Source organism: Cornus florida, unplaced genomic scaffold, assembly GCF_030987335.1.
Source record: "Cornus florida cultivar Cherokee Brave unplaced genomic scaffold, ASM3098733v1 CherokeeBrave_3.0.0_Hap2_Chr08, whole genome shotgun sequence".
NCBI classification, from domain to species: Eukaryota; Viridiplantae; Streptophyta; class Magnoliopsida; order Cornales; family Cornaceae; genus Cornus; species Cornus florida.
In genome coordinates, this window is record NW_026775578.1 from 51,484,448 (window position 1) to 51,498,701 (window position 14,254).

Sequence of the window (14,254 nt, forward strand, 5' to 3'; positions counted from 1 at the left end):
GAAGAGTCCAATGGAGCAGCTCAATCTTCAAATTCAGCCCAGAATCTTCAAATTTTACGCCATTGGAGCTGCTCTTAGGTTGGATTAAAGAACAAAGAAAGAGTCCAAATAAAATAAATAAATAAAAATTACTCGTACAAAACAAGGACAAATAAATCAAATCTGATTTACTCAGGCTACAAATCCATATAATGTAAATCAGAAAACAGCGGAACCACAAAACAGAGACTATTAAACGAAAATTAACTGCGAGTACAAGTTCAAATATATATATAGCACAAACCAGCTGGGACCACAATATCAATAGGTACGACTCTCTCCCCTCAAACAAAATACATAATCCTTAGAAAATAAAGTCAACTAACATAAACGCATGATCATCACTTGCATTTCAGATTCTGGAGCTGTTTGCTTGCGATATGAACTTCCATGGTGCAATTCATATTGATAGCTTTCTTCTTCTTCATCACCAGCATTAGCTCCACCTTTCCGGTCAATCTTGATGTGCTGCTCAGCGGCAAAATCCCAGAATTGAAATCACTTCCTAATTCTGAATTGGTTGGTAAACTGGCTGATGATAGGTTTATACTAACATTGAACCTCTTGGTCGATAGAAATTTAGCTGTCGATTTAGGAACAAAAGCATTCCCCACTGCTGCACCCTTGTAGAAGAAGGTAATGGTACTATTGTCGAATTTGTAGGGACCGAAGTTGGTGTTCTTGACACCAAGTCGAGCATTCATTCTCATGTCAAATGATGATGCCGTGACACTAAACGTCTCAAATGAGGCAGCACGCACGCGGAACTTGGGAGTTTTGACCTTCATGACAGTGAGTGAAAAGATGACTATAACAATGGTTTGGAACACAGCAAACGCAGCAATATATAGAATAAGCTTCTTGCGTTTCTGGCGTTTAAGTTCTTTGGATTGTGCCTCTTCGTCTACTCGGCCATAGCTATTTGGTTCAGGCATGTGATGCCCTGGTTGCTGCTGCTTATCTGCCATTAAGATTCTTGATTAATACTGACAAGTTAGGTTGAGAGAAAGAGAGGATTTTTGCTGGTTTACTGCTAGGTGTTTGAAGGAAATGTTGATGGTAGAGGATGGATGGTTAGTAGCTATATATATGAAGATTTTACAGATATATACATTGTTATAACCGATGTGAGAAGTGTGATCTTATGGGAACACCATACTATGAAGTTTCGTTAAACAATGACTAAAGTTGGACTAAACGCGTCCGAGAATTTTTTTGATTAAGGCTTCTTTGTTTTTGGCGCGTATTATTATTATTTTTTTAGTTGAATTTTTGGCGCGTATTATTATTATCATCGAATAAACAACAATTTCAACAGTATCGTATAAAGCCATCATCTATAGGAAAATGATAGCTTGACGCGGTTGTAATCACTTCCCCGAATCAACAACAATTTTCACCCTTATAAAGCCATCTAGAAGCCATATTAATGTTTTCGATCTTGTATTGTTTTAGATGTGACATATTTATTCATATCTTCAACTTATTAGAAAATTGATGTGGAAACTAATTATTAATAAAGAAAATGTGTAACAAAAATTTCTCTAACCTTTGTTTTCTTGGGGTACTATCATTTTTAGTAATTATAAGATGTCCCATTGAACCCAAATTGCCGTGCCTGTTGACTTTTGCATGTTAAAATCTTGTTTGTTTAGATATAACATATTTTCTAGTAATTTTTATTTTTATTATTTTTTTATTATTTTTATTTTTTACAAATATTAGATACTTGCCTGCAAAGTATTTTATAGATTTTCTTAAATAAAATAAAAGTACCTAGTAAGAATTGAAAGTGACAAGATTTTTTTTTTTTTTTTTTTTCCAATGCTTTTTTTGATACATAAAGACTACTAAATATGTACGTGTAATGCATATAGTTCAAAATATTTGCAAAAATATATATTTTTTATTAATATAAATAATAAATAATTCTCCGTAAGACACTACAAAAATAAAAATTATAAAATCAATTGACATGAGTAAGATAATTACAAAATATTCTTACTTACCGAAAAAAAAAATTACAAAATATTCTAGGCATTGAGAGAGCAAAAACTAATTCTAATCATCCGATTCAAATATTTAATAAGATGTGTAAAACTCAATTAAATTAGAAAGAGATATAGAATAAATTTTGATTTCACCAAGTATATTTTCAATAGATGTAAAATTGAATTAAATAAAATCTGTTTAGAGACAATTCATAAACTAGTTTGATTCATATATTTTAAAATGAATAAGATTATGAAAAAAGTAAAACATTTTTAGTGAATGCAAGGAAATTTTTAATTCAAAATAAGTATGTAAAAATTAATTTTAATTAACATTAAGATAGTAGTAGAAGTATAATGGGATTTCAAATGTGAATTTATCCATTACACAATGAACTGCTTACTTTTTTCCATTTTTCCCAAAAAAAAAAAAAAAAATGGCATTTTCGGGCCTTGGGCAATATGGGACCGGATTGGGTCAAGTGTTCAGGATTTTTTTTTCAAATATTTTTGAAATATTGTGGACATATATATTTCATTTGGAATACATTAATTAGATATGATATTTTATTTTTGGGCATATGTGCGATTATATTTTGAGATATTTTCATGTGGGGACTTGTGTACAATTTGTGAAAGTTGTGTGACATACGGATAACTCCGATATCAACTATGATATCCCCAATTTCGGAACACTGGTTGATCAAGACCGAGCATAAGACCGGGGGATATTATAACAATTAAGGTAATAAACGAATACATAATACAAATGGATAAATAAAGAATAAGTAAAATGGCTGAAAAGAAAACTAAAATAATAATCTATTAATAAAATCCTCATAATAAACTCCAATGATTAATAAACTTCTCTAATACCAATAATCCTCCAAAATATAATTTGGGAATTCATATCATGTGGATCCCTAATAATATCCTAAATGAAATAATAATAATAAGTATCTAAGTCTGAATACTGAAATAAAAGATAGAATCATACGTAGATTACTGGAAGAGTGATGATAATTGGTCTCTCCTCTTCACGAACAAGATCTGATACTTGTGAAAATAAAGTTAACGCAGGATGAGGAAGCTATTAGTTGATTATAATTGTGATTAACTCCTTTAATGACCTAGATCTGATTATTAGGTCGATCAACTTACTCAATTTATGATTGATTAAATTATATGGTCAACTTAAACATCCACAATCATAAATATAACAACTGTAAAATAAAGTAAGTTAAGGTTTGAGAGATTGCATCAGAATTTTTAGCGAAAAAACCCCAATTGATAAAATACGTCGACTGTTTGTATGGGAAAACCTCGTGGATTGTTTAGTTCAAATTAAATCGATTCATTATATTTGAAACAAAGTACACTAAACTGACTCTGCCTCACATCCTATCGTTTTACCAAACACTAATTGCTGACAATCATCTGGCTTTGCAACATCCTATCCAACAACAACTTGACATCCGACTTACGCTTGATATCCGTAGAAAAGTAGGAGGTACATCAGACAACACTCCTCGAATGCTCCAACCCTTTCAAAGTGTGATCGTTTTTCCTTCTTTATTCAAGATCTGAACTCAATATAGAAGAATTAAATCATGTTTTTGGTGCCAGGAATCCTAACCTTAACACAAAGGGCAAGTATGGAATTTTAAAAAATAATCTAGTTTTATGTTATATATGGACTGTTTAGTAATTTCATTGCGAATCTTATTTGCGTTTTTGTGCTTTTAAATGAGCTATTAGGTTGGATTAAAAAAGCAAAGAAAGAATCCAAAATAAATAAATAAAAATTACTCGTACAAGACAAGGACAAATTAATCAAATCTGATGTACTCAGGCTACAAATCCATATGTGTAAAGCAGAAAACAGCTGGGACCACAATATCAATAGATAATTAAACAAACATTAACTGCGAGTACAAGTTCAAATATATATAGCACAAAACAGCTGGGACCACAATATCAATAGACACAACTCTCTCCCCTCAAACAAAATACATAATCCTTAGAAAATAAAGTCAAATAACATAAACGCATGATCATCACTTGCATTTCAGATTCTGGAGCTGTTTGCTTGCGATATGAACTTCCATGGTGCAATTCATATTGATAGCTTTCTTCTTCTTCATCACCAGCATTAGCTCCACCTTTCCGGTCAATCTTGATGTGCTGCTCAGCGGCAAAATCCCAGAATTGAAATCACTTCCTAATTCTGAATTGGTTGGTAAACTGGCTGATGATAGGTTTATACTAACATTGAACCTCTTGGTCGATAGAAATTTAGCTGTCGATTTAGGAACAAAAGCATTCCCCACTGCTGCACCCTTGTAAAAGAAGGTAATGGTACTATTGTCGAATTTGTAGGGACCGAAGTTGGTGTTCTTGACACCAAGTCGAGCATTCATTCTCATGTCAAATGATGATGCCGTGACACTAAACGTCTCAAATGAGGCAGCACGCACGCGGAACTTGGGAGTTTTGACCTTCATGACAGTGAGTGAAAAGATGACTATAACAATGGTTTGAAACACAGCAAACGCAGCAATATATAGAATAAGCTTCTTGCGTTTCTGGCGTTTAAGTTCTTTGGATTGTGCCTCTTCGTCTACTCGGCCATAGCTATTTGGTTCAGGCATGTGATGCCCTGGTTGCTGCTGCTTATCTGCCATTAAGATTCTTGATTAATACTGACAAGTTAGGTTGAGAAAGAGAGAGGATTTTTGCTGGTTTACTGCTAGGTGTTTGAAGGAAATGTTGATGGTAGAGGATGGATGGTTAGTAGCTATATATATGAAGATTTTACAGATATATACATTGTTATATCCGATGTGAGAAGTGTGATCTTATGGGAACACCATACTATGAAGTTTCGTTAAACAATGACTAAAATTGGACTAAACGCGTCCGAGAATTTTTTTGATAAAGGATTACTTCTTTGTTTTGGCGCGTATTATGTTTTTTACAGTCGAATTTTTGGCGCGTATTATTGACGCGGTTGTAATCACTTCCCCGAATCAACAACAGTTGTCACCCTTATAAAGCCATCTAGAAGCCATATTAATGTTTTCTTGTATTGTTTTAGATGTGACATATTTATTCATGTCTTCAACTTATTTGAAAATTGGTGTGGAAACTAATTATTAATAAAGAAAATGTGTAACAAAAATTTCTCTGACCTTTGTTTTCTTGGGGTACTATCATTTTTAGTAATTATAAGATGTCCCATTGAACCCAAATTGCCGTGCCTGTTGACTTTTGCATGTTAAAATCTTGTTTGTTTAGATATAACATATTTTCTAGTAATTTGTTATATTTATTTATTTTTTAAATTTTTTTTACAAATATTAGATACTTGCCTGCAAAGTATTTTATAGATTTTCTTAAATAAAATAAAAGTACCTAGTAAGAATAGAAAGTGACAAGATTTTTTTTTTTTTTTTTTCCAATGCCTTTTTTTATACATAAAGACTACTAAATATGTACGTGTAATGCATATAGTTCAAAATATTTGCAAAAAATATATGTTTTTTTTATTAATAAAAATAATAAATAATACTCCATAAGACACTACAAAAATAAAAATTATAAATCAAATGACATGAGTAAGATAATTACAAAATATTTTAGGCATTGAGAGAAAAAAAAAAAAAATTAATTCTAATCATCTGATACAAATATTTAAAAAGATGTACGTGTAAAACTCAATTAAATTAGAAAGAGATTTAGAATAAATTTTGATTTCACCAAGTATATTTTCAATAGATGTAAAATTGAATTAAATAAAATCTGTTTAGAGACAATTCATAAACTAGTTTGATTCATATATTTTAAAATGAATAAGATTATGAAAAAAGTAAAACATTTTTAGGGAATACAAGGAAATTTTTAATTCAAAATAAGTATATAAAAATTAATTTTAATTAACATTAAGATAGTACTAGAAGTATAATGGGATTTCAAATGTGAATTTATCCATTACACAATGAAGTGCTTACCTTTTTCCATTTTTCCCAAAAAAAAAAAAATGGCATTTTTCGGCCTTGGATCATGTGGGACCGGATCGGGTCACGTGTTCAGGATATTTTTTTCAAATATTTTTCAAATATTGTGGACATATATATTTCATTTGGGATACATTAATTAGATATAATATTTTATTTTTGGGCATATGTGCGATTATAATACACTACAACATATTGGGGTTTTACCATTACTAGCGCTCTTTTTAGGAGCGCTGGTATAGGGTATAGGGTCTTTAGTATTGGGTATTTAGTATCAGCGGTCTTTTGTACCAGCGGTCTTTTTAGGAGCGTTGGTATTGAGTCTTTAGCCTTTTTTCCCTTCCCTCTTTTTTTTTTTTTTCCCATCCCCTCCATTTTTTTCCCTCCGTTGATTTTGGGCCCTAAACTACTTCGTTTTTTAGAGCCAATTAACACTTTATTCCCCTTTCCCATTTCATTTTGCAATAACCCTAACTCCTTCAGCCGCTCTTTCTCCTTCCATCACAGCTCTCTCACCCTTCCATCACCGGTCTCGCCCTTCCATCACCGGTCATCACAACTCTCTCCTTCCATCACCGGTCATCACAGCTCTCTCTCCTTCCATCACCGGTCAGCGTTCCAAAACTGGTGGCTTGGTTTAGAGAGACAAAGTCACACACACACAGAGAAAGAGTCGTCGTTGGGGGCTTCCAAAACCTCGTCTACACTAATAGATCGGACGAGAATTTTTTTAGGTTAGTAATTGTTCGCCTTCTGATTTTGATTACCTGTGTATATATATATTTTTAATTTAAATTATGAAATTACCATATTTGTCAACGTGCACTAGTAGGAAAGTTACAAAGCCCTAGCTTTATTTCTGCAGAGTCGGCAGACGACTCTCTTCGCGAAAGCCCTAGCTCCTTGCCCCTGACCACTGGACATCGCGAAAGCCTTGGATAGCTCCTTGCCTCCTCCTTACAACTTTTTGAAGTCTAAACAAGGTGTGCTCCTAACTTTCTATGTTTGATTGTTTGAACTTTTTTGTTTTGGACTTTGAATTTTTCTTTACTTTTCTCTATTTTTTTTATTTTTTATTTTATTATTTTTTTTGGGGAATCTGTTGATCTGAAAGTTTAATTTGACTTCTCATCGTGCCCTGATTTGGAACGGAATCCTTTTGTACTACCAACAATATCGCAATCCATGGCATGACAGACACATTAGCTGGTTAAATTGTTCTAAACTTTGACAATTATTCTAGATATATGTTGTTCAGGAAGCTCCAACATTAATGAGTATTATTAGAGATCTGTTCTTTTTACCATTCCTATCCTTTATACCTGACAATTTAGATAGTTGCCTGTTAACATTGGATTTCACTTTCTCTTAGTTTATTAAAATATTATGAAAACTAAATTCATTCCAAAATGCTTGTTGAACTTGAACTTTGACAGAGGTTGTGAAGGATGAAGTGAATGTATTGGAACTTTTCCAGTCATGACCAAATTATTGTAGGGTCTGTCCATTTCATAGGATTTCTGAAGGCTTTGTTTTTAGATTAATATCATGTTATAAAAGAGTAGTATATCTTTTTTAGTGATTATATTATATATATATGTGTGTGTGTGTGTGTGTGTGTGTGTGTGTGTGTGTGTGTGTGTGTGTATAGAGAGAGAAATTGAATTTGTTTACTGCTTTCCAGATTCTCTCTCTCATCTCCATTGGTTTTGGTATAAAATGTTTTTATATCAGAAAATATTTTTCATGTAAAAAAATCTCATAGAAAGAATGATATACCTGAACTTGTACATACTTTTTTATTGTTCATATCACATGTATCCTTACCCAAAAAAACCAAAACAAAAATGTCTTGCACAAACATTGTTACTTACTCCTTAGAAATGTTCTTTCCTTGCAACAGAGCATTGTTGGTTCGTTATGACATTATCATGTGCAGATGAATCTTCGTGTCCATCTTCTGCCACAATTCATTTTTCCACCATTAAAATGTCAGGTGGTATGTGTGCGCGTTTTTAACATTTATATTTTACTATGATATTTTTCTCATCATGAAAAATCACATGAATTCAGCATTTTATATCTTTTTCGAGTAATATTTATGCTTGCTGAAATAAACTATACACTAATTTCTTATTGAATATTAGAATCTATATGTGTTTTATGTGCTTATTGAACATAAATGAAAAAATGAAAAGATTTAAAAATTAATGGCATTCACCTTCTAATTTCCATCTCTCCCAACACACACACACACACAACATAGACACATACCCACTTCATGATTTCTCACATAAGGATATCATTAGTTGGTGTCCCTTTTCTTTTTCTTTTTTTCTTTCTTCTTTTGCTTATTCATTCTTGACTTAACAAGCTCAATTTATGGCTTCATGCATTGGGGTCACCTCAACAAAAGAATGCAAGTTTTCTATATATTTATGTAAGACATTCTCCTAAAGAGAAGGGACCCATGACAAGAAAGGACATTAAAGCAAATGTTGAAAAAATAGATGGAATCATTTTATTTTATTTTTTTCCTTTTCCTTTTCCCTTTTCTTTTCCTTTCCTTTCTCAACACAAGTATCTCCAACTGAAGCAACCTTTCACTTTCCCAACAATTTACCAACAATTCTCTAGAGCCCACAGGACTAGTATGATCAGCCTCTGTTATTGCATAAGAGTGTTATTTATTTATTTATTTTTGTTAAATTGCATAAGAGTTCCTATAGGAAAATGGGAGAAATATAATACTATTGCAATACAAGATAAGGAAAGTAAATAATTACTTATATAAAATTTGATTTTTTTAAAATAATAATTACTTATATAACTAACACGAATCATGTTGTTTACACTCTGTAACTAACTTCTCTATTACTATTTTCGTCCCAATGTGGACAACTATTGTGGGACGGGCAGAGTACATTAGACGCTTTGCTTCTATTTATATATATGTTTTTTTTAGGCTTTTAGAAGATTAATACATCAAAGAATCAAAATTCTCTCCAAGAAATTATTATTATGATTAATTTTTTTATTAATTTTTTTTTCAGTTTCATGCCATGTGAAATTTCACAGGATGGTGAATTTTACCTCAATCACCTATTTTTACTCACCTATAGAAATAGTAAAAATAGTAAAATCCATCATGTAAAATTGCAGAAGTGGTGAAGCACTAAAGCTTATGGTGTTAAAAATCCATAAAAATGATGAAAAAATTCAAGATGGTTAAGTTGTACAAACCTAAAAAGATTCTTGGATTGTGCACCACCTTTTTTTAACAATTTGATTGCATTCTCTTAAATGAATTCTCACTTTTTTGTTTGCTTTTCTAGGAAGGATAAATAATAAGCTGACAATGAAACGAACGGTTAGTGAAGTGGAAAAAGTGAGTGAACAAAAAGGGGGTCACGTGCTACTGATGCTGCTACTTCACAGATGATTGTAAGTTTTCAGGCTTCCATTTTGCAAAAAGGGGGTCACGTGCCATGAAGTGACCAATTTTTAAACTCTTTGCGGTGTATTAAGGGGTCACATGCCTTGAAGTGACCAATTTTTAAATCATTGGCCCGTGTGGAGGCATTTTAATTTCATTATTTATCATCGGCCCGTGTGGAGGCAATTTACTTTTTTGTATTTGTTGAAAAGCATGGGAGTATAGGATCATTGTATGTGGAGGCTTCTTGTTGATTGAAATCTATAATCATATAAAATGCATTTACAACAAACATATTAGTATTGTGATGTTAATTTTTGGGTTTTAATTTTATGTGTTGCAGTTTATACATAGCACATACATGTTTTCATACACCACCATACTAACTGAACGTCCACAAAAGAGCTGGTCATCCCCATGTTACACCATACACTGATAACATTTGCTAGGTTTATAAGGCCAAAATACAAGTCATACAACCAAGAAACATGTTTTTTCTGTTTCTTTTTTCCTTTTCTGAAAAGTACATTAAAAAGTTGTACCATAAGTAATAGACGGAAGTAATTCTGAGCAGCCATTAACCTTTGAAAGTAGGTTTCTAGCCCCAGCCTGTATTGACCAAATCCAATATTCAGTTCGAAAATTTTCATTTAAATTCCCCACTCTATTCTTAAAATCTATACTTCAAGTATCCAACATAAATTTTCATGTTCGCTCCTATGAATTCACTTTTAAAATCTATACTTCGCTTCTCTATTCTTAGTTGACTTTAGATTGTGACAGTAACTACTTCTCTCTCAATCACTCTCTGTGTCTCACACACACACATGCACAATGAAGCAATGAAGTTACAATTTTATGGCTTACTGGGGAAAAAAAAAAAGTTACAATTTTATGCTTCCAGCACTTTTGAAACATGGTCTTTAAGAAGGAAATATTTTCTAATCACTATAACTTACTGCACTCACATATTTCATCATTTGGAAATGCATAAATAAACATGATGAATCTTGTAGATATAACTTTCTCAGCATCTTTAGTTATAGAAAGAATTGATAAATTTTGGGTGTTTCATTACATATCATTCTCTAAAAGGGTGGAACAAAAAAACAAAACTATCAGAAAATAATGGCAAGACAAAATAAGAAAATACATGCTATTACTCCACAATTCTTAGACACTGAAAAATTTACATGACAGATCATAAAATGCTATGGCTGAGATACAGAACATTCAACTGTATACTGGAAAAAAAAAAAAAGAAAAAAAAAAAGCACTAGTCATTGTTTATTTGATGAAAAAATATGACACAACTGAATATCAACCATTAACCTAAAAAAGGGATTGATAGGGGCCAAAATAGGGACTTGGGGTGGGACCCTTTGATATAAGAGAAAAGGATTTTTTTAATTTTGTTTCTTGAAATTTTATTATCATATAGGATCGATAAGGGTCCTTTGTTTGCATTTTACTTTCAAAGTGTTCATGTTCTTATGATTGTTTGGTTGTTATGAAAATCTAAATCCTTTTCTTTTCTTTTCTTTCCTTTGTGGGGAGAACTAGTGGGGCAGTGGATGGATTTGGATCATTGGTAGGTAGGTTTGAAGTTTCTCCATGGATTTTGTCTTAGCCTTGTCACTTGTCCATGCCCCTTCATATAAGGAGGAACTTCCTCCTTGTAGTTAAATTTTGATTCTCTATATCAGAACATAAATCTTTACACACACACACATACAAACATATATAGCAATAATCATTGTTCATTCCTCTATTTCTCACATGTTCATCAATTCATCCTTTGTAGTCCAAGATGCAAAATCTGACTACTAATGTGTGTGTGTGTGTGAAACATGTTGACTGGTATGCAGAGTCATGAGCAAACTTCAATGACTATATTTTGAGCTTAAAACAATGGCTCCTCTATTTAGTAGGATTTATAATTTTCTTATATTGAAAACACCAGGGCTATGTTAGAAGGACATAGATAAATCCATAGAGCCGACAACACATCAAGCACAATTAATTCATACATGAGCAATAATTACTCCCAGAAAAGCCTTAAGCTTAGAAAAAAAGAAAAAAAAAAACATCAGTTAGCAGCTCTATCTCGTACTCAGATAGTACATAACATTTCATCTTAGAACCGTCAACAATCAATGAACAATACATTATTGCCAAAGTAGTCGTGCTGCTGTTGATCAGAGAACTCAAAACTAGTGTTCTACTTCTATTGTGTTGGGCTTTTCCATTGACTTGCAGATCATTCTAGAAATCTATCATATATAGAAAAAAAGCAAAACTGAAAGAGAAAAAACCAGTGAACCTAAAATTTCAATACAGATCATAGAACAAAACATTTTAGTAAATGTTAACTACTCCCGGTTTTTTAGTTTTTCTCTATAATTAGAATCCAAGGACGTCATAGGAGAAATAGGGAAACTTTAATAATGAACAATCTCTTACAGTGAGAACTAATGGTTGGAGTAATGCAGATGCAACAACAAAATTGTAGTGGACAGGTATATTTATTATTAGTTTTACTCTTTACTAAATATATGTTTACTTATGCCAAGATTTCATGTATTTTGTTTTGTTATTTTGAAGGGTTCTAATTCTTTAAATTCTCCTCCTAGACCTCCAAATTCATTTTCTAGTCGTGATGCCAATTCAGTTAAGGTTATGAACTTTTTTAATTTCTCTTATATGTTAAGTTTCCATTTATTATAATGTGCGCTTAATGAATTTATAAAAAATGTAAGGTAATTCAAATCAAATGGGCGAGAAAACTTATTGAAGTTGAAGTTGAAGTTGAAGCTGAAGATGGGGGAGTGGATGTGCTTTCTGAATTTCTTTCGCCGTGGATGACTTCTTTTTGAAAAACTTGTACTACATTTGTCAAAAATTCTTAATTCTTTTTATGTGACATTTAGTAGCTTTATCTAGACAATTTGGATTGTATCTTCATATTGGCAGGTTAACTTGTGGTTATATAACACTTTCGCTTTTTGGTTGACATTTACTAGCCAATTTCGATAGTATTTTTCATATTAGCAGTAGGTTTAACTTGTGGTTGTACTATGTGAAATAATTTGGGTCGTATTTTTATAGACTTGTGTTATATTGGGAAGACATTAGTAGCCGTAAAGATTTTTTTTTTCCAAAAACAATAAGGGGAAAAAAAAAAAATTAAATAACACTTTACCAGCGCTCTTTGAAGAAGTGCTGGCATAGGGGGGGGGGGGGGGGGTGGGGGAATAATAAAATGGCCCTTTACCAGCGCTTTTTTATGGTCAAAAATAATAATAAAATGGCCCTTTACCAGCGCGTTTTCAAAAAGCGCTGGTAAATATGCTTTTACTAGCACTTCTCCAAAAGCGCTGGTAAATACGCTTTACCAGCACTTTTGGAGAAGCGCTGGTAAAAACCCTTTACCAGCGCTTCTTCAAAAGCGCTAGTAAAAGCCACTTACCAGTGCTTCTCCAAAAGCACTAGTAAAGCCATACTGATGCTGGATTTAGCAGCGCTTTTAAAGAAGCGCTAGTAAAGCGCTGGTAATTGAATTACCAACGCTTTTTAAGGCTTTTACCAGCGTTTTGAGCGTTGTAAAAGCCAAAACTGTTGTAGTGTTATCTTTTGAGTTATTTTCATGGGGACTTGTGCGCAATTTGTGAAAGTTGTGTGACATACGGATAGCTCTGATACCAACTATGATACCCCCAATTTCATAACACTGATTGATCAGGTCCGCGCACAAGACCGGGGAATATCATAACAATTAAGGTAATAAACGAACACATAATAGAAATGGATAAATAAAGAATAAATAAAATGGCTGAAAAGAAAACTAAAATAATAATCTATTAATAAAATCCTCATAATAAACTCCAATGATTAATAAACTTCTCTAATACCAATAATCCTCCAAAATACAACTCGAGAATCCATACCATGTGGACCCCTAATAAATATCCCTACTAAAATAACAATAATAAATATCTAAGTCTAAATACTGAAATAAAAGATAGAATCATATGTAAGTTTGAATACTGAAATAAAAGATAGAATCATATGTAGATGACTGGAATAGTGATGATAACTGGTTTCTCCTCTGCACGAACAAGATCTACACTTAATACTTGTGAAAATAAAGTTAACGCGGGGTGCAGAAGCTATTAGTTGATTTTAATTGTGATTAACTTCTTTAATGACCTAGATCTGATTATTAGGTTGATCAACTTGCTCAATTTATGATTGATTAAATTATATGGTCAATTTAAACAACCACAATCATAAATATAACTACTGTAAAGTAAAGCAAGTTAAGGTTAGAGAGATTGCACCAGGATTTTTAGTAAGGAAATCCCAGTTAATAAAATACGTCGACTGTTTCCTTGGGAAAAACCTCATGGATTGTTCAGTCCAAATTAAACCGATCCATTATGTTTGAAAGAAAGTACACTAAACTTTGACCCTTGCTTACACCCTATCGTTTTACCAAACACCAATTGCTGACAATCCTCTAGCTTTGCGACGTTCCGTCCAATAGCAACTTGACCTCAGGCTTATGCTTAATATCTGTAGAAGAGTAGCAAGTAGATCAGACAACACTCCTCAAATACTCTAACCCTTTCAAAGTGTGATCGTTTTTACTTTTGTTCTTCAAGATCTGAACTCGATATAGAAGAATTAATTCCTGTTTTTTCTCCAGAATCTCTGAATCTTCAATATAGCTCCAATTCCGATGAGATAGAGAAAAACACTACTTAATCACT

The 14,254-nt window shown here is 32.4% G+C and overlaps 2 protein-coding genes and 1 long non-coding RNA gene across 5 annotated transcripts; 1 reads left to right on the forward strand and 2 right to left on the reverse strand.

Annotated features, from left to right (window-relative positions):
* Nucleotides 1-380: 380 nt before the first annotated feature.
* On the reverse strand, nucleotides 381-1,007 carry LOC132270241 (late embryogenesis abundant protein At1g64065-like). The gene has a single exon (XM_059771431.1). The coding sequence runs from the start codon at nucleotides 1,005-1,007 to the stop codon at nucleotides 381-383; it is 627 nt and encodes a 208-aa protein (XP_059627414.1).
* A 3,080-nt stretch (nucleotides 1,008-4,087) lies between these two features.
* LOC132270242 (late embryogenesis abundant protein At1g64065-like) lies at nucleotides 4,088-4,714 on the reverse strand. Its single transcript, XM_059771432.1, has one exon. It carries the CDS (start codon nucleotides 4,712-4,714, stop codon nucleotides 4,088-4,090), a length of 627 nt encoding a protein of 208 aa, XP_059627415.1.
* Nucleotides 4,715-6,413: 1,699 nt separating this feature from the next.
* On the forward strand, nucleotides 6,414-12,495 carry LOC132271704 (uncharacterized). Of its 3 annotated transcripts, none has more exons than XR_009469771.1 (4): nucleotides 6,414-6,780; nucleotides 6,912-7,029; nucleotides 9,382-9,490; nucleotides 12,087-12,495. It is a non-coding gene; the product is annotated as an uncharacterized LOC132271704 (long non-coding RNA). The 3 variants fall into 3 exon arrangements; XR_009469772.1 differs by having other exon boundaries at nucleotides 12,116-12,495; XR_009469770.1 differs by having other exon boundaries at nucleotides 6,422-6,780; nucleotides 12,242-12,495.
* Nucleotides 12,496-14,254: the final 1,759 nt, after the last annotated feature.